General features: G+C 47.1%; 2 protein-coding genes and 18 non-coding genes across 21 annotated transcripts in view; all 20 read left to right on the top strand.

The window, feature by feature from the left end:
• LOC119393937 (uncharacterized) overlaps positions 1–26,836 on the top strand; it is a 635,915-nt gene that overhangs the window by 287,251 nt on the left and 321,828 nt on the right. The gene's annotated exons all lie outside the window — the stretch shown is intronic.
• The window catches only part of LOC119392892 (uncharacterized), a 58,745-nt gene continuing 39,072 nt past the window's right edge, over positions 7,164–26,836 (top strand). The window contains exon 1 of one of the 2 annotated variants that reach the window (XM_049415569.1): positions 7,164–7,264. In XM_049415569.1, the coding sequence (XP_049271526.1) occupies positions 7,250–7,264 (15 nt within the window). In that variant the 5' untranslated portion in view covers positions 7,164–7,249. Of the gene's footprint in view, positions 7,265–10,703; positions 10,799–26,836 lie in introns of those variants that run through there. The other variant, XM_049415568.1, reaches the window with a different exon arrangement.
• On the top strand, positions 16,688–16,760 carry Trnaa-agc (transfer RNA alanine (anticodon AGC)). The gene has a single exon. It is a non-coding gene; the product is annotated as a tRNA-Ala (tRNA).
• On the top strand, positions 16,940–17,012 carry Trnaa-agc (transfer RNA alanine (anticodon AGC)). The gene has a single exon. It is a non-coding gene; the product is annotated as a tRNA-Ala (tRNA).
• Positions 17,193–17,265, top strand: Trnaa-agc (transfer RNA alanine (anticodon AGC)). The gene has a single exon. It is a non-coding gene; the product is annotated as a tRNA-Ala (tRNA).
• On the top strand, positions 17,446–17,518 carry Trnaa-agc (transfer RNA alanine (anticodon AGC)). The gene has a single exon. It is a non-coding gene; the product is annotated as a tRNA-Ala (tRNA).
• Trnaa-agc (transfer RNA alanine (anticodon AGC)) lies at positions 17,698–17,770 on the top strand. The gene has a single exon. It is a non-coding gene; the product is annotated as a tRNA-Ala (tRNA).
• Trnaa-agc (transfer RNA alanine (anticodon AGC)) lies at positions 17,951–18,023 on the top strand. Its single transcript has one exon. It is a non-coding gene; the product is annotated as a tRNA-Ala (tRNA).
• On the top strand, positions 18,203–18,275 carry Trnaa-agc (transfer RNA alanine (anticodon AGC)). The gene has a single exon. It is a non-coding gene; the product is annotated as a tRNA-Ala (tRNA).
• On the top strand, positions 18,457–18,529 carry Trnaa-agc (transfer RNA alanine (anticodon AGC)). Its single transcript has one exon. It is a non-coding gene; the product is annotated as a tRNA-Ala (tRNA).
• Trnaa-agc (transfer RNA alanine (anticodon AGC)) lies at positions 24,181–24,253 on the top strand. Its single transcript has one exon. It is a non-coding gene; the product is annotated as a tRNA-Ala (tRNA).
• Positions 24,432–24,504, top strand: Trnaa-agc (transfer RNA alanine (anticodon AGC)). Its single transcript has one exon. It is a non-coding gene; the product is annotated as a tRNA-Ala (tRNA).
• Positions 24,684–24,756, top strand: Trnaa-agc (transfer RNA alanine (anticodon AGC)). The gene has a single exon. It is a non-coding gene; the product is annotated as a tRNA-Ala (tRNA).
• On the top strand, positions 24,936–25,008 carry Trnaa-agc (transfer RNA alanine (anticodon AGC)). The gene has a single exon. It is a non-coding gene; the product is annotated as a tRNA-Ala (tRNA).
• On the top strand, positions 25,188–25,260 carry Trnaa-agc (transfer RNA alanine (anticodon AGC)). Its single transcript has one exon. It is a non-coding gene; the product is annotated as a tRNA-Ala (tRNA).
• On the top strand, positions 25,439–25,511 carry Trnaa-agc (transfer RNA alanine (anticodon AGC)). Its single transcript has one exon. It is a non-coding gene; the product is annotated as a tRNA-Ala (tRNA).
• Trnaa-agc (transfer RNA alanine (anticodon AGC)) lies at positions 25,691–25,763 on the top strand. The gene has a single exon. It is a non-coding gene; the product is annotated as a tRNA-Ala (tRNA).
• Trnaa-agc (transfer RNA alanine (anticodon AGC)) lies at positions 25,944–26,016 on the top strand. The gene has a single exon. It is a non-coding gene; the product is annotated as a tRNA-Ala (tRNA).
• Trnaa-agc (transfer RNA alanine (anticodon AGC)) lies at positions 26,448–26,520 on the top strand. The gene has a single exon. It is a non-coding gene; the product is annotated as a tRNA-Ala (tRNA).
• On the top strand, positions 26,700–26,772 carry Trnaa-agc (transfer RNA alanine (anticodon AGC)). Its single transcript has one exon. It is a non-coding gene; the product is annotated as a tRNA-Ala (tRNA).

Consider the following 26,836-nt stretch of genomic DNA (forward strand, 5'->3'; position numbering starts at 1 on the left):
CTGTGGGTTTGTCAAGCGGCTGATTGCAAGACAAAGCTTATTGAACCATGACACCTGGCTATGCATTTGTTGGTGTGGAGCTACTGATTTGTGATTGTCACGTACAAGTATTTTGAACAACTTATATCCGAGTTTCAGCACATAACGAACGACGCGGCCGTTTGGCTGACTTGTTCATATTGACGCATTATAGCTTGTTAGCAACCAAAATAATGCAACGTTTTTTACACAGAATTATAGATGACATCTTTGACCTCAATCAGACAGATTTTTCAAAAATTAAAAATGTCCTCTTTGAGAAAACTATTTTAATAGTTTAGCGTTTTCGGTCGATCACTTACGCTTCAGCCCAGTTATCGAGTAAAATCGAGCACGACAAAACCACGAAAATTAATATAAAACAGAGCAAAAGTATAAAAGTTCATATGTACCCATTTTTATTATCCTCACTTTAACTTGTTTGCAGCAATATATTCCTCAAACACAGGTATTTTGTGCGATTTGCCAAGTTCGTGATTTTTTTCTTCAAAAGTGCTTCGACAAGCATAGAAAACAATAGACTAATAAGATTGTATTTCACTTGTTCTTTGAGGGGAATAAATATTGCGACCAAGAAATTCAGCGTTTTTTCGCTAGGTGCGGTCAAAATTCAGAAATAGCGGAAATGGCGGAAAAGTGTTCTTTGTGGCCAAAATTTATAAATTTTTTTCAGGCGAACAAATTTTGTTTTCGCAAAAATAACTTCGAAAGCATTGTTCTGGGTGTGATGCCTAGACCTACAGCAAGTTTTATCAAAATCAGGAATGGTGACCGGGACCTCGTTTTCGATCATACCTGAAACACCCTGTACTACACCCTTCATACTTTAATCAACCTTAATTCACTCTGACTCACTTTAAATAACATTGCTATAGTACTCCATATCATATCGAACCTTAATCCAGCATTTATTGTAACAATCTACACCTTAATCCGCTTAAATTCACCACTTTGTATTGTTCTCCATCTTAATCCGCACCCCAATCAAACTTAATCCATCATCTCTATACCCCTTCACACTTTAATCCACCTTAATCCGCTCTGACTCACTTCAAGTACCATTGATGTAGTACTCCATATCGTATCGCACCTTAATCCACCTTTTCTGTATTAACCTACACCTTAATCCGTGCCCCAATCCACCTTAATCCATCATCTCTATAGCTCCTCACACTTTAATCCACCTTAATCCACTGTGACTCACTTTAAGTAACATTGCTATAGTAGTCCATATCATATCGAACCTTAATCCAGCTTTTTTGTAATAATCTACACCTTAATCCGCCTAAATACACTATTTTGTATTAATCTACATCTTAATCCGCACCCCAATTAACCTTAATCCGTCATCTCTATACCCCTTCACACTTTAATCCACCTTAATCCGCTCTGACTCACTTCAAATACCATTGATGTAGTACTCCATATCGTATCGCACCTTAATCCACCTTTTCTGTATTAATCTACACGTTAATCCGTGCCCCAATCAAACTTAATCCATCATCTCCATACCCCTTCACACTTTAATCCACCTTAATCCGCTCTGACTCACTTCAAATACCATTGATGTAGTACTCCGTATCGTATCGCACTTTAATCCAGCTTTCTTGCAATATTCCACGCCTTAATGCACCTTTTTGTATTAATCTACACCTTAATCAGTACACCAATCCACCTTAATCCATCGTCGCTATACCCCTTCAAACTTTATTCCACTTTACTCCACTTTGACTTACTTCAAATAACGTTCATATTGTACTCCATATCGTATCGCACGTTAATCGACCTTTTCTGTATTAATGTACACCTTAATCCGTTTTAAATCCACCTTAATCCATCATCTCTATACCCCTTCACACTTTAAGTCACCTTAATCCACTCTGAGTCACTTCAAATAACTTTGCTATAGTACTCCATATCGTGTAGCACCTTAATCCATCTTTTTTAGTTTAATCTACACCTTAATCCGTACCCCAATCCACCTTAGTCCGTCATCTCTTTACCCCTTCACACTTTAATCCACCTTAATATACTCTGACTCACATTAAATAACATTTCTATAGTACTCCATATCGTTCTTACATTAATCCAGCTTTTTTGTAGTAATCTAGACCTTAATCCGCCTTAATCCAGCTTTTGTATTAATCTACACCTTAATCCGCACCCCCAATCCACCTCAATCCATCATCTCCATACACCTTCACACTTTAATCCACCTTAATCCGCTCTGACTCACTTCAAATACCATTGATGTAGTACTCCGTATCGTATCACACTTTAATCCAGCTTTTTGTAATATTCCACGCCTTAATCCGCCTTAATCCACCTTTTTGTATTAATCTACACCTTAATCCGTACGCCAATCCACCTTAATCCATCGTCGCTATACCCCTTCAAACGTTAATCCACTTTGACTTACTTCAAATAACATTGATATTGTACTCCATATCGTATCGCACGTTAATCGACCTTTTCTGTATTAATCTACACCTTAATCCGTTCCCAATCCACCTTAATCCATCATCTCTTTACCCCTTCACACTTTAATCCACCTTAATCTACTCTGACTCACATTAAATAACATTTCTATAGTACTCCATATCGTTCTTACATTAATCCAGCTTTTTTGTAGTAATCTTAGCCCGCCTTAATCCAGCTTTTCTATTAATCTACACCTTAATCCGCACCCCCAATCCACCTTAATCCATCATCTCTATACCCCTTCACACTTTAATCCGCCTTAAGACACTCTGTTACACTTCAAATAACATTTGGGGTGTATGTCATGCTGCTTCACACCTTAATTCACCTTAATCCATTCGCTTTATACAACTTTACGCATTAATCCGTGCATTGATCCACCTTAGGCCACTGTGGTTCACTTCAATTAAGTTTGATGTACTACCTCATACTGCTCCATACCTTAATCCACCTTGATCCATCCTCTCTTTACCACTCTACGCATCATTCTGCACCTTAATCTGCCTTAAGCCACGGCGATTCACTCCAATTGTCATTGATGAACTTCTCCACACTGCCCCACACCTTAATCCTCCTTAATCCACTTTGTCTCTATGTTCACATCGAGACAAAGTGACAAACACATGTTTTGCCATTGCAATACCAACGCGAACCGTTTTCAATCGTTTTACAGTTCCACCTTCGCACATTTCAATGCAGTTTGCGCTCTCTTGGAAACTGTTGAACCAGAACTCCCTGGAATGTGGCTTCACCGCATGGTCTCACAAGGTGGCGCTGTAACTCAAAAACGGCATAACGACCAGGTTTCGTTTCTGCGCATATTATTCAAAGTTAGGCCTCTCTAATCGATGTTACCTGAAACTTCTTGAAATTCAGCTGATATATTTAGATATAGTGTTTTTAAAACACCACCCATTCAGTTACGGTGGTGTACTGCAGTGAAGCTCCAGAAAAAGCTGAAGGGGCAATGTCCAAAATTTCTGGGTATGTTTACGATGAAATACAATCCGAATTAGATCCATATTCGATTAATTGGAAGGATAATGTACCAGTAGCCAGAGCTTGTATATGTGAATGTGTTGCACTGTATATATATATATATATATATATATATATATATATATATATATATATATATATATATATATATATATATATATATATATATATATATATATATATATATATATATATGGATGTTGATTCGATGCGCTGCTGTCGCTTTACGGAACTCTAGCGCTATAAAGAACGCACAAATAAATAAATTAAGCTAAAGAGAATAATAAAAAAATACCGGGCCTGCGCGAAGCACGCAGCAACGTCATGGAAGTAGCGTAGGCAGAAATGTTTTTCGGGGGGGGGGGGGGGAGGCACCACCTTGATCCCACATGGGGTCCAGGCAGATAAGTGTGGTCGAGTGTCATTTCGTGCTCTGTACCACTTGGGAGCAAAAATTTCGGGGGAGGGGGTGCACGGGCCCGGTGTGCCACCCCCTGGCTACACCAATGCGTCACAGCGTATTCTGGAGCAACGAGGCGTTGGCTGGAGGAGTGGCCTTCATAGAGCCCGCTGTAAACTCTCCTAGAGCGGCTACTGCAAGTACAGTTGCGAGGTACCTGCTACGCCATAATCATCATCATTTTGCCAAGTTGGGAAGTACCCGCTATGCCATTATTCACCACTTTCCGTAGTAGCGAGGTACCCACTACGCTCCTGTAAGGCAATGAAAGGCGCACCTACGTAGCTGCACACTTTGTCGACGCTGAGGCTCATAATGATGAAGAATTGCGGCTGAGCTCTTTGTAATTGGTTGGAAGCTTTAAGCCACACACTCGTTACGCAGTTCACATTGTGTGACGCCTGGCGTGATTTCACTCTTCGGCCACGCAATACGACATACGTTAACGCGTGATTCCTCGCCCGACATAACGCCCGCATAAGGTTACTTTCCGAAAAGTTTCAAGGACCGGCGTGGCTCCGTGGTGGAATACTCGACAGCCACGTTAGAGTGCCGGGGTTCCCGCTCAAACCCTGTGTTTTTTTCCTCGCTGTGCGCGATAGCAGCTACGTACATCGGCGGCGGACAACTATGCCACCAAAACCGGCTGGTGTTGTCAGCTCGTAACAGCTTAGGCTGTAAAAGAAAATTGACACAGGAACAGCTAATACTAGCTGGCACTTACGATCTTTCTGTAGCGAACGTTTTGGAATACTGAACCGTACGGATGTGGCGGAGGGCGCCTAAATGCTACAGAAATATAAGCGAGGGTGCAACAAGATCTTGTGTTTCGAAAGGGGTTGGGGAAACACCCAAGGCACGTGATATTTGCGGTTTATTTTAACACCCACGGCATGCCAGGGTTGAAAAAAACTCCAGATGGAGAGTGTAGACCTCTTCTCGGGATGAAAAACGCCGCCATGTTGGGCTGTGCGCGGGAGTACGAAGGCAGACGTCACTGCCTCGGCAATGCATTTTTTGGGAGCACGACTATTTATAGCGCAGCTGAGAGAGAATTATGGCGGCGCCCAGGGGGCTGTGTGTGAAAAGGTCGATAGGTTATGTCGGTAATTTCCTACGTATCGTACGTGCTAGCTGCAACACGTCTAAATTACAATCTAAACACCTAAATGTTCACGTAAAGCCTATAGCGATATCTTTTAATAATAATAATATCAGGGGTTTAACGTCCCAAAACCACGATATGATTATGATGGACGCCGTTGTGGAGGGCTCCGGAAATTTCGACCATCCGGTGTTCTTTAACGTGCACTGACATCGCAGAGTACACGGGCCTCCAGCATTCCGCCTCCATCGAAATGCGGACCGCCGCGGCCGTGATCGAACCCGCGACCTTCGAGTCAGCAGCCGAGCACCGTAACCGCTACGCCACCACGGCGGACGTATAGCGATATTTGGACACCCTTAAACTAAATCTCTTTATTCATAAAAATTTTTCTTCTATGTGAACTTCCTACCGGTTGTACACTTTTGTATTACGTGCTTATTATGTAGAATCCACGCGGTTCCTTATGTATTTGGCTACGACGCCTCGAAGACGAAAATCATCTTCTTTTTCCCCTCAGTCGATTGTATTGATCCCGCCCGAAAGCTTTCCGCACACAAAGTAGTTTTGCACGGCCTCCGGGATCAGAGGAATTGGAAGCTTTCTGCACCTCACGTGGTTTTGCAATACCTCCGGGATCGGCCCACCTTTGGCGAAGCGACAATGTCACGTGACGTGACGTCACAATGACGTCATTACATGATGATTTTTTACATCAATTGTGTTGACTCCACCGACGCCGACGGTCGCTTTTTCGCCCTTGATGAGGCATCTAAGGCTTTGCCTTAAATGAGCAGTGACGTAAAACTTCAAGCTCGAGATGTGGCCTTCATTCGATGGCTTGGCATGCGTAAGTTTTTTTAGCGAAGTATGAATTGTGTGCGTTACGTAGAAGTTATTTTATTTTGACAGCAAACAGCGTGCGAAGGCTCAACGGAGTACTCAGGACCCTGCGACATCGACAGTATTATGACGTGTTCAGCGGGCAGCCAGGCCACGCCCTAGTCGCTGAGCGATAATGCGCTAGTAAAGATAACGTCGACGATCTCAGTGTTGTCATTGTGATTCCGACAGGCGGCGACGCCTGGCAGCGGCTTCAGTTGGATTGTCTGTGTTGGTTCGTCTGAAATCCGTCGTCGTCGCCGCGCCGTTTCGAAAGGTTTATCATGTACTCGTCAGCGTGTGATAATTCGGAGTGACGATCTAGCATGTCGTGAAACAACTGTGCGTGACCAGGCGTTTCAAGTACCGCAAGAGGGAATAGGCAGTACGCAGTTTTAGAATAGCGTACGCTAAGTTAGCGTTAGCGTTCGCGGCCCGCTGTTTCCGTCACTTAACGGGAGCCCGCAAGCGGTTAGCGTACGACGCATGCGCAGTTGCGCGAAAAGCCAACGCCAAGCGTTGCGTACGCTATTCTAAAACTGCCTAATAATGTCTTTGTCGCTAAGAGCTCCAACAGTCGTTTATAAAAGCTTCCGGGTAGGACTGCGCAAGCAATTCACGTCTCTCCACGCGTCTCCGCAAAGCATTGAACGTTGGCCGTACACCCAGAGAATGCGTTGTTCATGACATTAGGGAGCCTTCATGTGCGCGCCTCCGTGCCTCCGAGGCACGGAGGCGCGCACATGAATGCTCCCCACATGACATGGTGGAGACGCGCCAGCATGGACGCCTAGCTGGGGACGAGACGCGCAGGGCGTCGACAGCGCGCTTGTGTGTTGTTGGGTTGTGAAAGAAGGCGAGCCCGGCGTAATGGAAGAATCGGAAGACGCGAATGGAATTCTGAGCAGTGCGGACGTATTTCACCTTTAAGACAGCCAACCATTTGCGTTGAATAAATCGTTTATTGTTAGCCAACGGATTGCTTATTTTTGTGTACAGAATAGAACCGTGCTCGTTACTGGTTGTACTAATCAATATTACAGATATTTATTGATCCCCCCGTGACATTATCAGTGGTGCATCGTTACTAGGGGGATAGGGGGCGATAACTCCACGTGGACGCAAAAAAAAAAAAAAAAAAACATGTGTGAAGTTGATGTCGCTGCTCCTTTGAATATTGCCTCCACTTTCAGCACCGCCGAGAAGGTCGTCGTGGTCGTACTGGCCGTGGTGTTTTTCCTGTGGTCGACCAGGAAGGCTGTCTTTTTCAAGGGCTGGGCCAAATGGTTGCACCTGAGGTGAGCCTTCTATTTGGCCAATTCGAAGTTGAACCTTTAAATTTAGCCGTCCGAGATTGCAACAAGCGTAGACGGCTGAGACGAGAAGGACAGAACGGTACAACCGCGAGAAAACCAAATGACCGCGGCGTACTTAAAAAAACAAGATTAGAAATAGCGAAGTAAATTTCACGGACGTTTACTTGGTTTAGTCGCTTGAGTTGCCTATCGGTTATGCAAACATTTGTTGCTTGTTAGCGACACTCGGCCTGGTGGACATCAGTAATTTAGCGCTAACGACTTACAATTTGAATGACTACAGCCGTTAATATCCTAAGATCAGTATAGACTGTGTTACGTAAGGCATATGGGCGCCGCCATCATGGGCTGTTAAACGAATGTTTTCTTATTTTTGTATCCCGTGACGCGAACTGATAAAGCCAGGAAACGCTGAATGCACCAACCCTACAGTTTTCATGTGTATACGCCCACCGTAGCGCTGTTCGCTTAGTTGTTCAAGATAAAACACGGCAAGGTTAACAGCCCAGCATGGCGGCACCGAAACCCGTCCGTAATATAGTCTATAGGCACCGTACAGTCGAGTTTTCCAGTGCGACTGCAGCGCCAGAACGCAAAACCTAGCGGACAAAAAACGCAATAATGAGACGGGGTTGCTCAAAATGGAACGCGATGTGCGCGTCTCCCTCTCTGAATGAGTGGGCGGACTGCGGCCGGGATACACGGGGGACGCGTTCGCGCGTCTGTTTTCTGCGTGCCCCTAACGGCCAATGCCAGCGAACTTGGGACGGGCCAGTGCGAGCAACGCAGCTCCCTCTGGTCAGTGTACGGTGCCTATAGGGCACCATTGAGTCACAAGTGCAGAAGGCACTAAAAAACTTCGGCGCTAAAGACAGGTGGACACAATGGTGAAACGACTGATAAGCCACTACCCAACCCCCTTGCTAGAAAGCTTGAGATTTACTCTAGTTTCGAGTCATTTCTCAACAAGTCTGCCGCAAAGTGCACGGACGAATTATTCTTCCCTTTTAATAAGAGACCTTTGCTCCTGCAGTGTCGCACAAAACGTTTTTATGAAACAGCGACGAACTTAATTTCTTCATGGGAACAGCGGATAATTTCGGCGCAAGAACGCCGGCTGTTCTTACAGCATGAGGAAGTGGTTGTTAGCCTCTGACATTCTCGCGGATGAACGCGTGCCCTTCAGGCTGAATGGTGTGCTCATGTGAAGTAGGCAGGTAATTATAGTGAATCTTATATAGGACACTTAGCTAATCAGTGGTTTTCCCCCATTTACCGATATACGCCGATTGTTTTGGGGCACAGAGCGCGAAAACGGGCTCTATAGATGGTTGGTTCACCTTAGCAGAAATCCCACTATACTTTTCAACACGTAAAAGTAGAATGCAAGATGGTGTGAGCGCCACCTTTCCCGTCTTATCTTCTACTACTATACATGCGTTGTCAAGTAGCACCGTTTCCGCTAAGATGAACCGGATATACCAAATAGTTATCAAGTACTTGTCGAGCTGAGCAACATTTCTCAAATGAACAATTGAGCAGCTCAACAATGAAACACTCATAAAAAACAAAAGAACAAGAAAACATGCCTAATAAGCTCTTGGTTTATTCACGGGAAGGTCTTATCAAAACTAGCACTTGATACTAAGCGCCTGCGTTGTTTGGTCGTCCATTGGAATGCTTACTACACTAGCACAATATTGGTTCGAGTCAGTCATAATTCATGAAAAAATACACAGCGCAGCACAAACGCGCACTCGCGCAGAACATGCCAGCGTCTGTTCTGTGCCGCGTATTTTCTTTTCAAGTATACGTTGCTACGCTCTTTTCCTCAAGCGTTTTAATATAAGGCGTTCTCAAAATGTTATCGCCCGTGTGCTGTCCACGAGAAGATTGCGTCTTTGGTTGGTTGAACATCCGACACACATGGTTCTTTGTTCACCCCATGCTGTGTCGTGCATCGGCAACTAGTATAATAATAACACAACGTTCTTGTGTTGTACGCGTAAACATGCGCAAATTAGGATTAAAGCTGAAATTTGGGCTAGTTGGTCTTGACATAAATACATAATATAGCGGAACAAAACAAGGACAGAGAAAGCAGCACACAGGACGACCGCTAGTTTTTTTTTATAAAGTGTAAAAAACAACATCTAAACTGATGGAAACGTCACCATTCCGCCTTCACATCAAGTTGCACGTGCCAAGCTACGCGTCGCGCATGCACCCTTCCAAGAAGCCAATCTCCTTTTTCGTTAGGGCAATTGAGGGCACACTCACACACCTATCTGCCTCCCTGTTTATATACATGGCCTCACAGATCTCACGTCGTATCTGGTCATGACCCCTTCCCAACACCCGAGTTGCACCAAATGCTGGGGCGCACCAGGGAGAAGGGGGTTATGACACCCCAGCCCTTTCCCCACAGCTAATGGCTTAGGGTGGGGTGGGGCGCAAGCTTGGTTTTGTGACTTCTATTATTTCGCAAGCCGCGCATGAAATCTCATTTATAGCAGTTGAAATTTCGACGAAGAGCCTCTGGAAAAATGGGTAGCGGTACGGCTTGGGTATGAGGTTCAATAACTCAACTGTTCTTCATTACCCTTCGTTGAATACTCCCTGTTCGACTTAGCGTCAAATTTCATGCTTACGTCATCTGGCACCATAAAATGCAGTAACCGACACCAGGAAGTGATTCCAATATATTTTACGTGCCTTGCACGTGGCTCTTAGTGATTTCTATGCCAGTTATGCACGATTAAGATAAAATGGACGGATGACAGCGCGCAAGTGGGAAACGCACGTGTTTATCGCCCTTCCTGAAAAATGAATGCGTGGACAATTGCGTTACGTAGCACCTTAATAATAATAATATCTGGGGTTTAACGTCCCAAAACCCCGATATGATGATGAGAGACGCCGCAGTGGAGGGCTCCGGAAATTTCGACCACCTGGGGTTCTTTAACGTGCACCTAAATCTAAGTACACGGGCCTCAGACATTTTCGCCTCCATCGAAAATGCAGTCGCCGCGGCCGGGATTCGATCCCGCAACCTTCGGGTCAGCAGTCGAGTGCCATAACCACTAGACCACCGTGGCGGGGCTACGTAGCACCTTAGGAAAACGCTTCACTGTAATTCCTATAGAGTTGCAATTGCAGTAAAATATGCACGTTGAAATCTATACTTTACTGGAAATTCATTATGCAGATTGTGCAAATGAGCTTTTCCTTATTTTGTGACCGACGCAAAACCGAGAGCGAGGACGGGGACGCCGTCACGCAAGGGTGCTCCTAATATGACGGAACCCTGCACGCGTATAGGTTTTGTATGGAATACGCAGTGCGGTGGATGACACGTCGGTGGCGTTCATGGCTGTGGCGGTGCTGTTCGCGGTTCCCATGTCAAACGACAACGTGCAAAAGCGCATCCTCTCTTGGAGCGTAGTTAAGCACAAGATGGCCTGGGGCATGCTGCTCACCTTCGGCGGAGGGCTCGCCCTCGGAGTAGCCAGCGAGGTACGTCCGCGATAAGGTCTTAGTGTTCGAAACCCCCCGGTGTCGCCCACTTAGCGTGTGGTAGACAGGGGTGAAGGCTCGTTCACACCGGCAACTAGCAACGGTCGCGCGACCGTTTGCGACTGGCGGTCAAAAAGCGACACGAAGCGACCGATGTTCACACCTGCTTGCGACCTATATGCGACGCCGTATAGAATTCACGTCTGCTCGTATAGAGCTTGCATTGCCGTTGCCCCGTAAAATAGGCTGACGTCCTGTTCCTGCGCATCTGATTGGTTCAGAGGTTTGCGACTGCAGTCGCGCGACTGAAAAATCGAGCAGCGAGCGACTGAGCCAAAGCAGTCGCTTTGCGACGAAAACGGCCATTTGCGACCGTTGGCGACCAGTCGCTTTGCGACTAACTTAGTCGCGCGACCGTTGCTAGTCGCCGGTGTGAACGAGCCTTTAGAAGCCTTCTTTTACCCGCCAAAGAAACTAAGGTGTTGTGTTGTACCGAAGGCGCAATCGTATTTCTCTGCTTACGACAGCGGCGAGCGTCCGCTTCTTGACGGGGGGTGAAATTTGAAAACGTTCTTTTACACCTGAAGCAAGGAGCATAAAAAGAAATGCACGGCGATCAAGGTTAAGCAAGAATATTCCGCTTCGGGGCTTCTTACTGCGAACTGTGTAGCTTTCCGAACTTACACACCAATGCTTAATTAATGTGGAAAAATGCGTTTCTTAGTTCGACCCTCAACGTTATATGATATTGAGTAAGCCAAATGGAAGCTGACCCCTGCTCCTACGGGTGTTGCAGAAAATAACGCCGTTTTCCTTTCCCTCAAGAACCACCTCAGCCAGCGAAAAATGGAAAAGAACACACACACACACACAAAAGAGAGAAAGAGAGAGACAGAACCATATAATGTAACTCTTGTACAAGCAGGTAGCCTCATCGTCCATGAACTGCTGCTGAGCGCGAAGTCATGATTTCGCTCCCTGCTATAACTTGCCAAATTTTCGATTGCTGCACTATAAAAGCAGCTGCTACGGAAGAACCGCTATTCTGCCTGTTCCTACTGGGCACTCCCTTGCCAGCAGCATCTGCTTGTAATTGCTCGTTGGAAGGTGTGTCTACGATGCGCACCTTCGGCGACACTATTTTAGTATTAGAGAAGTGGTAACTGTAGCGACTCCTTACTATGAAAAACCCGGAAGCGCCAGAAACATTTCAAGAAGTCCACCTCTATATGGAATTGTATGTGGAAAAGTACATCGTGCACATTTGCAAATATCCGGTGGACGACTCTTCGCGCTAAATAGCTTGGTGTACCGAAGAAGCAATGCAAGGACAGCAAACAGTGAACGAACGCCGTATGTGAAGAAAAGCAGGAGCTACAGGAAACCGGTCTTGTGCTCGCTTTCCGGCAGCTTTCGCTTGTAATTACTCCTTGCAAGGTGTGTTCAGGACGTGCACCATCGACGGGGGTGTAGCTCAGATGGTAGAGCGCTCGCTTAGCATGCGAGAGGTACTGGTATCGATACCTAGCACCTCCACAACTTCTTTTTTTAATTTTAGGTTTTTATGTTTTTAATAAATGGCAACCCGAGAGGGAACGAACGCCGTATGTGAGAAAAATTACACCATCTCCCGCTAAAGGGGACCATGAGGCGATGCGAAGCCGGAGCACTTGCACGATCGCGTTCCGTTGGCGTTCGTTGGGCATGCTACCGACCTCGCGTCGTGGAACGCGAAGAGGGACGCTACGCGCGTCGTATCTTCCATCTAGCCTGGCCGTTAATTCTCACAGGGCGAGCGGGGAACGCGGCCTACAGGCGGGCGAGAGGGGGGGCAGCGTAGGAGAGGAGAGAGAAGGGGAGGGGACGCGCATGCGCTCGAGCTCATCGCGGCGTTGAGCAGGGGAGAATTTCGGCATGTCTAGCCCGTGTTTCAGAGGAAGAGTGGAAAGGGGGAGGGGAGAAGGGGAGAGGGAAAGTGGAAAGGGAAAGTGGAGAGGGGAAGGGGAGAGGGAAAGTGGAGAGGAGGTGTGGAGAGGGGAGAGGAGGTGTGTGGAGAGGGTATGCGCATGCGCAGTAAGGGTGGTCACAACGCACACCACCACCACCACCACCACCACCACCACCGGATTGAGCTCCGCCTTAAGATACTTCGCATCTAAAAACGGGAGCTACAGGAGAACCGGTCTTCTGCTCGCTTTCCGGCAGCACTCACTTGCAGCTACTCCTTGCAAGGTGTGTCTAGGATGGCAACCTTCGTCGGGAGTATTATGCCGTTGTAAGCCACGCAAAGGGTGCATCCGCTGGCTGTGTGCTTTTTGTTAAAGAGGTTCCGGGGTTGATTGTCCAAAATTACTTTTCCTGTGACTGGGGCAGAATAGTTCTTTGTGATTTTACTGCAAGCGCCATCGAATGGCGTGTCATTTGTGTCTATGCGCCAAACGTGGAGGCTGAGCGCGAATGTTTCTTTGCCATGATTAAGCCTCGTCTATGTGTGCAAAAACAGCTTGTACTATTGGGTGATTTTAACTGTGTATTGAGCGCGAATGATAGGATTAGTTACCGGTCGGTTCGCGACAGAAGCGCTGACCTCCTCAAGGATATAGTTAATGAATCCAATTTGGAAGACGTAGCTGAGTGCCTCGAGGCAGGACGTGAAGTTCGTTTTACTCATTTTCAGGGAACCAGCCATGCACGTCTGGACAGGATATACATGGAAGGGTTCGCGGTATCCAAAAGCAATAGTTACGCAGTTGTACCTGTTTCCTTCTCGGACCATTGCCTCGTCCAGTGTAACGTTGGACTGAAGCAAAAGGACAATACATTTAATTGGGACTTATGGAAGTTAAACACGAGATTACTTCGTGATGACGATTTTAACAACTACGTCATTGACAGCATTAACAATATTAACTTGCTTGATGGCTGTAATATCGGCGAAGAATGGGAACTTTTAAAGCAACGCGTTAAAATGAAAGCCATCTCGAGATCTTGTACTTTAAGCCATGAGGAAAAAAATGAAAGAAAATGAACTTAAAGTAACGCTTCAGAAATTGATAGCACTGGAAAGTAAACAGCCTGGCGCATTTAAAGACGATATACGAACCATAAAACAGAAAATTGAAATTTTCGAACAGGAACGCTACCGTGGAGCACTCCTGCGTGCAAGAGCGGAGGCGTGGGCGGTGGACGAGACGCCCACTAAACGCGCGTTTGGTATCGAAAAAGCACACGCGCGTAGAAACCACATCGAAGTAGTAGAGGAAAATAATATCGAACTAACTACTAACAGCACTATCGCAGACGCCTTCTTTCGCTACTACAAATGTCTCTTTGCTGCTGCACCAGTAGACGTAGAGCGTTTCAAAGACGCGTTCCTTGGGAGGATGCCACAGTTATCTCAAGAAACAAAAAAGAATTTGGAATCACCCATAACAGTTTCGGAAATTGAAAACGCAATAGATCGTCTCCCTCCTGGAAAGTCGCCTGGACCAGATGGTCTGGGTGCGGCATGGTATAAGGCCGTTTAAAAAAAGAAATCTCCTCAGTTTTACTAGCTGTCTTCGAGGAAGCTTACAAAGCCAAATCATTACCGCCGTCATTTGCGGAGACACACACAGTTCTCATTCCAAAGACCGAGGAAAAAGCAAAGCTAAAATTAGTTACGTCGTACAGACCCATATCACTAACTAACACCGACTATAAAATACTCATGAAAGTACTTGCAGGGAGATTGCAGTCCGTTATTAAAGAAATAGTTGGTGAGCACCAGACGTGTGGCATCAAGGGGCGTTCCATTTTGACGAACACACACACGATGCGATGTGTCCTTGAATGCTGTGATGCTTTTCATTCAGCCGTAGCGATATTACAGCTTGATTTCGAAAAGGCATTTGATTGTGTACCGCATGATGTCCTATTTACCATACTTGACCATGTTAATGTTGGATCGGTAATTACAGAGGGAGTAGTCCTGGCGTACCAGAGATGTACCACTAGATTAATCATTAACAAGATGCCGGGAGCTCCTATAAGGCTGGAACGTTCTGTTCGCCAGGGATGCCCAGCTAGCCATCTATTGTTTGCCCTTTTCATCGAGAGTTTATGCTTGGCCATTGTTCACAATGAAAGCATTCGCGGTTTTAGGCTACTGGAAGCCGAAGTGAAGGTTTTGGCGTATGCCGATGACGTGGCAGTATGTTGTACATCGAAAGAAGGTGTCCAAGAGACAATTGACGTCGTTAAGAAATTTGGCCAAATTACCGGAAGTCGAGTGAACTGGGGGAAGTGTCTGGGGCTATGGCATGGTGAATGGTCATCGGTCCCAGATGCTTTTGCCAACATTCGGTGGTTCAGAAGTCCAGGAAAATACCTAGGTATACCCCTTCAACACTATAAAAGCACCGATGAATATTGGACTGAGCAGGTGCAGCAAATGCGAGAAAAAGCAACACGGTGGAACGCCACTTGTCTCTCAATGTTTGCGCGAGCCACTGTATGTAATATGTTTTTTATGAGCAAGTTGTGGTATGTGATGCAAGTGCTAAGTTGTACACGAGTGAATGTGCAAAAGTTTCATAGAGTGTTCGCTGTTTTTGTGTGGGGGTCAACTTGGGAAAGATGCAGTAGATCGAATCTGTTCAGACGAGTTAAAGCAGGGGGACTTAGCTTGTCGCATCTATTTGTCCGGCAGCTAGTTAATCGCTTTCTCTTCTTTCGGGACGTGCAAGATCCTTTTCTGCGAACAGTGTGCCAGCTACGCCTTTGTCGCGTGCTACCTAACTTTGTTGTTAGCACTGCAAACATGCCTGGAGCCACGCGAGGCTTTTTTAAGGAAGTTGTGGACAGCGTCCATTTTCTGTCAGTGAGGTTCTCAAATGAATATCTATTTACAGTCACTCGAAAGAAATTATATAAAGACATATGTGATATGATTTTTCCAGTGCCTATGTATAGGTCAATAAACAGTGGAGGCGAAGGAAAAGATGTACTCAAACGAGTGAAGAAAATGCAAATTCATTCAGGGGCGAAAACTTTCTTTTTTAAATTACATTCGGGTACTTTATCGGTGCGGACATTCTTGGAAGAGCGGGGTTTTTACATGCCGTGGGGTTCTCATTGTTTCATCTGTAGAAAACCGGAGACAATAGATCACGTATTTTTGCACTGTTGGGAAGGGGTCTACTTCTGGGATGTTTTACAAAGAACGCTGAAGAAAGAGTTTCCTCTGCATCCACTTGGAATCAGGTTTTTGCAGATAGAAAACGAGGATGGGCTGCCTTTTGACCTTATTATGCTTCTTGGCCTCCACTGCTTATGGCGGGCGAGAATGGCGGGGTTTCACTGCGACCCTGACAGGCGACCTGCACGTGTGCTTTTTCGCGAGAACATTGTTGAATACATAGATATGCTCAAACAACAAGACTTTATTCCTGACTGGCTGGCCAGGGTTGAACCTCTGGCATACCTTAAGGAATTTTAGAAAGCCAGTCCCGCAACTTATTTTTTATTTTTTATTATTTTATTTCATTAATTTTTTCATCTTGACACATTCTTGTAGCAATGTGTATTATTACTGTAAGTGGTGTCTGTTATTGATGTACATGTGACGTTAATAAACCGGCAATAAAGAAAAAAAAAAAGGTGTAGCTCAGATGGTAGAGCGCTCGCTTAGCATGCGAGAGGTACTGGGATCGATACCCAGCACCTCCACAACATTTTTTTTTTCAATTTTAGGTATTTATGTTTTTAATAACTGGCGACACGAGAGGGAACGAACGCCGTATGTGAGAAAAGCGGGAGCTACAGGAGAACCGGTCTTCTGCTCGCTTTCCGGCAGCACTCGCTTGCAGCTACTCCTTGCAAGGTGTGTCTAGGATGGCAACCTTCGTCGGGGGTGTAGCTCAGATGGTAGAGCGCTCGCTTAGCATGCGAGAGGTACTGGGATCGATACCCAGCACCTCCACAACATTTTTTTTTCAATTTTAGGTATTTATGTTTTTAATAACTGGCGACACGAGAGGGAACGAACGCCGTATGTGAGAAAAGCGGGAGCTACAGGAGAACCGGTCTTCTGCTCGCTTTCCGGCAGCACTCGCTTGCAGCTACTCCTTGCAAGGTGTGTCTAGGATGGCAACCTTCGTCGGGGGTGTAGCTCAGATGGTAGAGCGCTCGCTTAGCATGCGAGAGGTACTGGGATCGATACCCAGCACCTCCACAACATTTTTTTTTTCAATTTTAGGTATTTATGTTTTTAATAACTGGCGACACGAGAGGGAACGAACGCCGTATGTGAGAAAAGCGGGAGCTACAGGAGAACCGGTCTTCTGCTCGCTTTCCGGCAGCACTCGCTTGCAGCTACTCCTTGCAAGGTGTGTCTAGGATGGCAACCTTCGTCGGGGGTGTAGCTCAGATGGTAGAGCGCTCGCTTAGCATGCGAGAGGTACTGGGATCGATACCCAGCACCTCCACAACATTTTTTTTTTCAATTTTAGGTATTTATGTTTTTAATAACTGGCGACACGAGAGGGAACGAACGCCGTATGTGAGAAAAGCGGGAGCTACAGGAGAACCGGTCTTCTGCTCGCTTTCCGGCAGCACTCGCTTGCAGCTACTCCTTGCAAGGTGTGTCTAGGATGGCAACCTTCGTCGGGGGTGTAGCTCAGATGGTAGAGCGCTCGCTTAGCATGCGAGAGGTACTGGGATCGATACCCAGCACCTCCACAACATTTTTTTTTCAATTTTAGGTATTTATGTTTTTAATAACTGGCGACACGAGAGGGAACGAACGCCGTATGTGAGAAAAGCGGGAGCTACAGGAGAACCGGTCTTCTGCTCGCTTTCCGGCAGCACTCGCTTGCAGCTACTCCTTGCAAGGTGTGTCTAGGATGGCAACCTTCGTCGGGGGTGTAGCTCAGATGGTAGAGCGCTCGCTTAGCATGCGAGAGGTACTGGGATCGATACCCAGCACCTCCACAACATTTTTTTTTCAATTTTAGGTATTTATGTTTTTAATAACTGGCGACACGAGAGGGAACGAACGCCGTATGTGAGAAAAGCGGGAGCTACAGGAGAACCGGTCTTCTGCTCGCTTTCCGGCAGCACTCGCTTGCAGCTACTCCTTGCAAGGTGTGTCTAGGATGGCAACCTTCGTCGAGGGGTGTAGCTCAGATGGTAGAGCGCTCGCTTAGCATGCGAGAGGTACTGGGATCGATACCCAGCACCTCCACAACATTTTTTTTTCAATTTTAGGTATTTATGTTTTTAATAACTGGCGACACGAGAGGGAACGAACGCCGTATGTGAGAAAAGCGGGAGCTACAGGAGAACCGGTCTTCTGCTCGCTTTCCGGCAGCACTCGCTTGCAGCTACTCCTTGCAAGGTGTGTCTAGGATGGCAACCTTCGTCGGGGGTGTAGCTCAGATGGTAGAGCGCTCGCTTAGCATGCGAGAGGTACTGGGATCGATACCCAGCACCTCCACAACATTTTTTTTTTTCAATTTTAGGTATTTATGTTTTTAATAACTGGCGACACGAGAGGGAACGAACGCCGTATGTGAGAAAAGCGGGAGCTACTGGAGAACCGGTCTTCTGCTCGCTTTCCGGCAGCACTCGCTTGCAGCTACTCGTTGCAAGGTGTGTCTAGGATGGCAACCTTCGTCGGGGGTGTAGCTCAGATGGTAGAGCGCTCGCTTAGCATGCGAGAGGTACTGGGATCGATACCCAGCACCTCCACAACTTTTTTTTTCAATTTTAAGTATTTATGTTTTTAATAAATGGCGACACGAGAGGGAACGAACGCCGTATGTGAGGAAAAGCAGAAGCTATAGGAGAACTGGTCTTTTACTCGCTTTCCGGCAGCACTCGCTCGTAATTACTCTGTGAAAGGCGTGTTCAGGATGTGCACCTTCGTCGGGGGTGCAGCTCAGATGAGATTCCACTTCCGGCTTTCGAGCGAAACGGTTGCGGGATGTTTGGCTCCGACGGAGCGGGTTCAGCGGCCCGAAGGGGCCGCGGTAACAGGGTTTTTGTGCCTAGTTCTGAGGATTATCAGGTGATTCTACCCAGTCTGCCTTCCGGACGCATCGTTGCGAACACGGTTTTCATGGATGGCGATCCAAGAGCCCGGCCCTACCGCGTCGAAGATTACCGGGACACTTTGGCCAAGCTTGGTGCGCTCGCCGACGTTTTGGCGTTGGGAGCGTATCAAATGAACCACGTGTGGGCTGTGAAAATGACGAGTGCTGACGCTGCTCGGAAATTGCTCTCCGCCGTCGACGTGAAGGTAAAGGATCGCCCATGTTTGCTCATCGACCCAAATAACCGCAAGGTTCGGTTGAAGCTACATTGGTTGCTACACGGCGTGACCGATGAAGACGTGCGTGTGGCCTTGACTCCCTACGGGAAAGTATTAGAGGGGACGCGGGAGAAGTGGAGAGCGCAAGGCGTCACTGAAAAGGGCTCGACGACACGGTCCGTATAGGGCTAAAGTTGCATTTCGACGTCAAGGTCGATGGCATTCCGCACCAGCTCAAGATTGCCGGAGAGTTGACTCTTGTTGTTCCGGGCCGTGCTCCGTTGTGCCTACGGTGCAAGAGTACCGGGCACATACGTCGAGACTGCCGAGTACCCCGCTGCAATCGTTGTCGCCGCTTCGGCCACGAAGGCGCGGATTGCGCAAGGACGTACGCCAGCGTGACCGGACCAGCGCAGGCAAACGACGTACTGGAGCACCTCATGGACGAAGCAGACTCAGAGGAAACAGCAGGAGTGACCCCAAGCTCGGCTGTCCAAGATGGGTCGTCGAGCTCTCAAGAAGATGTCCTGCGTGAAGCACCAGGTAAGCCCGAAGCCGGGCTTCCACACGAAGGCGTAGAAGGAATGAGTGAAAAGGTTGATGCAAGCAGCACCGGCGACAGCTTTTCCGGCGGAGTCGTCGAGACCCCCTCCGAGCCAGAACCGATGACCGGGATTGACAGCGACAGTGCCATTGCGACGGGGAGGCGTCCCCATGACGCAGGGAAAAATGAGAAGGGGCCCAGTGCGGCCGCGACGGACGAGCCACGCTCCAAAACGACTCCCGCGCGGTGGGCTATCCTTCGGTCACGGCCGAACATTCAACGGAGCGCAAGACGGCGGAAACGCCGTATTTGCCACCGTGAGGACTGTACTGGGGCAAGGCGTTCAGGAAGGAAGTGCAGCTGTGAGGTAAGCGCCTTGCCCCTGGGTTTTTCACAGCCTTACCATGATGCAAATAGAAAATTCAGTCCGTGTGGCCACTTTAAATGTACGTGGCCTTGCCTCAAGGAGAAAGCAATGTCAACTATACTGACTAGTAAGCGACCTAGATCTTGACATTCTGGCAGTGCAGGAGGCTAAGGTCGATGGCGACGAGGAAACTGGGGGCATGGTGCGCCAATTATTGTCGCGGTACTCTGCTATAGTTAGCCACGCCGTAGGAATTTCTTCCGGCTGTGTGCTGTTCGTCCGACAGAGTCTGGGTGCTGAAATAGAAGCCGTAACATCATGTCCGTCTGGTCAGCTCATTGTGTGTGATCTTTTGTTTTCGTCTTTGGAATGGCGTGTAGTTTGTTTGTACGCACCGACTGTTGCCGATGAAAGACGCGTATTTTTTGAACAGCTAAAGCAGTATACTCAGCGTAACCGGTTCCTTATCATTATTGGTGACTTCAACTGCGTTCTTTCAGCCAATGACAAAACTAGCGCTCGACAGTACAAGGATGCAAGTACCGTTGTCCTAAGTGATATAATAAGTGACAATGGCTTGGAGGATGTGGCTGAATGTCTCGGTGGTGGGAGAACTAAGCAGTACACCGACTTTATGGCAGCCAGCCACGCCCGACTAGACAGGGCGTACGTGAGTCTTGATTTGGTGCCGTTTTGCAAAGAATACTGTGTTAGTGCCGTTTCATTTAATGATCACTGCTTGGTGAGCTTTCTAGTAGCTAGTGCGAAGGAAAGGAAAAGGGGCTTCGAATTGCAACTATGAAAATTGAATTCGAACCTGCTGAGCGATGAAAAGTTTATGGCGGACGTAATGACGGAAGTTGAAAAAATGAAAGTTGTGGGTAAGAAGACGTTCAGAGAAAAATGGGAGAACTTCAAGCAGGCTGTTAAAATGAAGGCTTTGGAGCGCTCGAGTGCTATAAGCAGAGAAAAAGGAGCAGGAAGAAAAGCAGATGCGCAGAAATCAGCAAAAATTGATCAGCGAAGAATGTAGGATGCCCGGCATGTTTATTGAAGATATTCGCGCATTGAAACGTAAAATAGGACAGTTCGATATCGAAAGATACCGTGGTTTCTATGGTGCGGGCAAGGGCCGAGAGACTGATAATGGGAGAAGCACCGTCATAAAGGGCGTTGGGCTCAGAAAAGTGGTGCGCGACGTAATCAGATAACAGAAATTGAACAAGATGGTAAAGTCAGCGATGCAGCAGACGATATCGAGCGCGCTTTCTTTGAGCACTTCAATGGTTTATTCGCCGCCTGCTCAATCGACGTCAACTTTTTTAAAAATGTTTTTAACGCTGATACGAAAGCTAGACAACAATACGAAAGAAATATTGGAGGAGCCCATTTCAGAAGAGGAAGTAAAAAGTGCTGTTGAAAGTATGCATCCGGGGAAGTCCCCTGGCCCTGATGGTCTGACTTCCGCCTTTTATAAATGTTTCAATTTAGCAATATCACCAGTCTTAACCGACGTATACAATGAGGCATTCGAGCTGAAAGTATTACCCCCGTCCTTTTCATCCCCCCACACTCTTCTTATACCGAAATCGGAAGACACCGTTGCATTGCGCAGAGTAACTTCTTACCGCCCAATCTGCCTCACTAATGGAGAATATAAGATATTTATGAAAATACAAGCTAAGAGGTTGCAAACTGTCATTACGGAGCTCGTGGGGCCGCATTAGACGTGTGGTATGAAAGGCCGCACTATCTTCACTAATATACACGCAGCACGGAGCATCCTCGAATGCTGCGACGCTATTGGTGCACGAGTGGCAATGCTCCAAATCGACCTGGAGAAGGCTTTCGACAGAGTGCCTCATGAAATTCTTCTGAGCATTCTAGATCATGTGAATTTAGGTAAAATAATTAGAGAGGGGGTTGCTATGGCGTACCGAGACTACTCAACGCGGCTAATCGTTATTAAGGCGGTGGGGGAGCGCATCCCAGTTAAGCGTTCGGTCCGTCAAGGTTGCCCTCTCTCGCCACTATTGTTCTGTTTGAGCGTCATGTAGAATGAGTGTGTTCGCGGGTTTAAGCTGCATGAGGTTGAAGTCCAGCTGTTGGCATATGCGGACGATATTGCCGCGAGTCTTATATTTCATGAGTTGAAGCTTCACCCACAAAGACTGTGGGCAACGCGCTGCGCAGGCATCGCCGTGATGTGTAGGAAGCTTCACGATTGTTTTGGAACAATCCGTAAGATTGCGCGCCTCACGAGAATGTTCCAGCTTTGTCGAGAGATAACGCCGCCAACAGCGATATCGCTGGAAAGTTCGATAGCGCCTGTATAAAAGCCGACGCGCTTGACTGCTTGTCAGTTGATCGACGGTCGACGCTCTGTCCGCCGCTATCAGTGTGTTGCTGTAGATTGACTTAGTTTCCCGGCCACAAGTTCGGCCAAATAAACAGTTTCATCTCGAACGTGCTGACTGCTGTCTTCGTCGTCACGACCACGTGACAATATTGCCATTTTTTTGCGCTGATTCAGACAGCATAACACAAGCTATCAAATGTGTTAAAAGCTTCTGTCTGCGAGCGGCAGCGCGATAAACTGGGGCAAATGCCTGGGCTTTTGGCACGGTGACTGGCCAGAAACCCCAGACAGTTTTGCCAGCATGAGTTTTGTTACGACACCGGTGAAATACTTGGGTGCACCCCTCGAGTGCTCCAAAGACAGCGATTCGCACTGGAGGAGCGAAGTGGATAAACTGCGGGACAGAGTAAATAAGTGGAATGGCTGGAAATGGTCTATGTTTTCTAAAGCCACAATTTGCAACATCTTCTTAATGAGTAAAATTTGGTATACCCTACAAGTCTTGCATTGTTCGAGGGTAAACATCCAAAGATTTCACCGTGTGTTCGCAGTGTTCGTGTGGGCTTCGTCTTGGGAAAGATCAAGTCGAACCAATTTATTTCTTCGAGTGCGAAATGGAGGACTGGGCTTGTCGCATTTGTTTTTGAGACAGGTAGTCAGTCGGTTTATTTCTTTCGGGACGTTAGCAACCCATTCCTTCGCACTGTCTGTCAACTTCGCCTGGGGCAACACTTGCCCAACATGGTTGTCTCAACGGGCAGTGTGCCCGGTGGTGTTTATGGTTTTCTTCGCGAAGTTGTGCTTTCCTGTAGGCTTTTGTCAGCGCGGTTTTCACTTGAGTACTTGAGTGAAGTCAAGCGTAAAAAACTGTACAAGGACCTATGTGATGCGTTTCTACCAGTGCCTTTATATCGGTCCCTTTACAATGTAGGCCATGGGCACACTGTACTAAAGCGCGTCAAGGCGATGCTAATACCGCCAGGTGTGAAGAATTTCTTTTTTAAATTACACACCGGTACGCTGACTGTAAAATCATGGATGGCTGAAAAGGGGTTTTATGTTCCTTGGGGCACGCATTGCATAATATGCAGGAAGGATGAGACAATTGAGCATGTATTCCTGGACTGTTGGGATGCTGTCTTTCTTTGGGATGTGCTCCAGCGCACAATCAAAAAAGATTTTCCCCTTGATGCACATGGGATCCGCTATTTGCCAATACAAAGTGACGACGGTACCCCATTCGACCTGATAATGCTTATGGCTCTTCATAGCATCTGGAAATCCAGAATGGCAGTCAGTCACGTTGATGTAGATGCACGATCGCCTACGCAGTACTTCAAAGAAAGCATAAGGAATTTTGCGGAGGAACATAAGTTGCAGGAATTTACTCCAGAGTGGTTGGCACGCGTCGAATTATTATCGACGATTACAACATTTTAACGCATGTGCGGCCACAACATTTGAGCGGTCGTTTTTAACGATGTTTATGATTGTTTTGTGTAAATATCTGTAAATATGTATATTGTTTATGTGGGCCAAAGACAGGCAATAAAGAAAAAAAAAAAAGGGGGGTGTAGCTCAGATGGTAGAGCGCTCGCTTAGCATGCGAGAGGTACTGGGATCGATACGCAGCACCTCCATAACTTTTTTTCTTTAATTTTAGGTATTTATCTTTTTAATAACTGGCGACACGAGAGTGAACAAACGCCGTATGTGCGAAAAGCAGGAGCTATAGGAGAACCGGTCTTCTGCTCGCTTTCCGGCAGCACTCGCTTGTAGTTACTCCTTGCAAGGTGAGTTCAGGAGGTGCACCTTCGTCGGGGGTGTAGCTCAGATGGTAGAGCGCTCGCTTAGCATGCGAGAGGCACTGGAATCGATACCCAGCACCTCCACAAATTTGTTTTTCAATTTTAGGTATTTATATTTTTAATAACTGGCGACACGAGAGTGAACAAACGCCGTATGTGCGAAAAGCAGGAGCTATAGGAGAACCGGACTTCTGCTCGCTTTCCGGCAGCTCTCGCTTGTAGTTACTCCTTGCAAGGTGAGTTCAGGAGGTGCACCTTCGTCGGGGGTGTAGCTCAGATGGTAGAGCGCTCGCTTAGCATGCGAGAGGCACTGGAATCGATACCCAGCACCTCCATAACTTTTTTTCTTTAATTTTAGGTATTTATCTTTTTAATAACTGGCGACACGAGAGTGAACAAACGCCGTATGTGCGAAAAGCAGGAGCTATAGGAGAACCGGACTTCTGCTCGCTTTCCGGCAGCTCTCGCTTGTAGTTAGTCCTTGCAAGGTGTGTTCAGGAGGTGCACCTTCGTCGGGGGTGTAGCTCAGATGGTAGAGCGCTCGCTTAGCATGCGAGAGGCACTGGAATCGATACCCAGCACCTCCATAACTTTTTTTCTTTAATTTTAGGTATTTATCTTTTTAATAACTGGCGACACGAGAGTGAACAAACGCCGTATGTGCGAAAAGCAGGAGCTATAGGAGAACCGGACTTCTGCTCGCATTCCGGCAGCTCTCGCTTGTAGTTACTCCTTGCAAGGTGAGTTCAGGAGGTGCACCTTCGTCGGGGGTGTAGCTCAGATGGTAGAGCGCTCGCTTAGCATGCGAGAGGCACTGGAATCGATACCCAGCACCTCCATAACTTTTTTTCTTTAATTTTAGGTATTTATCTTTTTAATAACTGGCGACACGAGAGTGAACAAACGCCGTATGTGCGAAAAGCAGGAGCTATAGGAGAACCGGACTTCTGCTCGCTTTCCGGCAGCTCTCGCTTGTAGTTAGTCCTTGCAAGGTGTGTTCAGGAGGTGCACCTTCGTCGGGGGTGTAGCTCAGATGGTAGAGCGCTCGCTTAGCATGCGAGAGGCACTGGAATCGATACCCAGCACCTCCACAAATTTGTTTTTCAATTTTAGGTATTTATATTTTTAATAACTGGCGACACGAGAGTGAACAAACGCCGTATGTGCGAAAAGCAGGAGCTATAGGAGAACCGGTCTTCTGTTCGCTTACCGGCAGCACTCGCTTGTAGTTACTCCTTGCAAGGTGTGTTCAGGAGGTGCACCTTCGTCGGGGGTGTAGCTCAGATGGTAGAGCGCTCGCTTAGCATGCGAGAGGTACTGGGATCGATACCCAGCACCTCCATAACTTTTTTTCTTTAATTTTAGGTATTTATCTTTTTAATAACTGGCGACACGAGAGTGAACGAACGCCGTATGTGCGAAAAGCAGGAGCTATAGGAGAACCGGTCTTCTGTTCGCTTACCGGCAGCACTCGCTTGTAGTTACTCCTTGCAAGGTGTGTTCAGGAGGTGCACCTTCGTCGGGGGTGTAGCTCAGATGGTAGAGCGCTCGCTTAGCATGCGAGAGGCACTGGAATCGATACCCAGCACCTCCACAACTTTTTTTTTTTCAATTTTAGGTATTTATGTTTTTAATAACTGGCGACACGAGAGTGAACGAACGCCGTATGTGCGAAAAGCAGGAGCTATAGGAGAACCGGTCTTCTGTTCGCTTACCGGCAGCACTCTCTTGTAATTACACTTTGCAAGGTGTGTTCAGGAGGTGCACCTTCGTCGGGGGTGTAGCTCAGATGGTAGAGCGCTCGCTTAGCATGCGAGAGGTACTGGGATCGATACCCAGCACCTCCATAACTTTTTTTCTTTAATTTTAGGTATTTATGTTTTTAATAACTGGCGACACGAGAGTGAACGAACGCCGTATGTGCGAAAAGCAGGAGCTATAGGAGAACCGGTCTTCTGCTCGCTTTCCGGCAGCACTCTCTTGTAATTACACTTTGCAAGGTGTGTTCAGGACGTGCACCTTCGTCGGGGGTGTAGCTCAGATGGTAGAGCGCTCGCTTAGCATGCGAGAGGCACTGGAATCGATAGCCAGCACCTCCACAACTTTTTTTTTTCAATTTTAGGTATTTATGTTTTTAATAACTGGCGACACGAGAGTGAACGAACGCCGTATGTGCGAAAAGCAGGAGCTATAGGAGAACCGGTCTTCTGTTCGCTTACCGGCAGCACTCGCTTGTAGTTACTCCTTGCAAGGTGTGTTCAGGAGGTGCACCTTCGTCGGGGGTGTAGCTCAGATGGTAGAGCGCTCGCTTAGCATGCGAGAGGTACTGGGATCGATACCCAGCACCTCCACAAATTTGTTTTTCAATTTTAGGTATTTATATTTTTAATAACTGGCGACACGAGAGTGAACGAACGCCGTATGTGAAGAAAAGCAGGAGCTACAGGAGAACCGGTCTTCTGCTCGCTTTCCGGCAGCACTCTCTTGTAATTACACTTTGCAAGGTGTGTTCAGGACGTGCACCTTCGTCGGGGGTGTAGCTCAGATGGTAGAGCGCTCGCTTAGCATGCGAGAGGTACTGGGATCGATACCCAGCACCTCCACAACATTTTTTTTTTCAATTTTAGGCATTTATGTTTTTAATAACTGGCGACACGAGAGTGAACG

This window comes from Rhipicephalus sanguineus, chromosome 5 (genome assembly GCF_013339695.2).
Source record: "Rhipicephalus sanguineus isolate Rsan-2018 chromosome 5, BIME_Rsan_1.4, whole genome shotgun sequence".
NCBI lineage: Eukaryota > Metazoa > Arthropoda > Arachnida > Ixodida > Ixodidae > Rhipicephalus > Rhipicephalus sanguineus.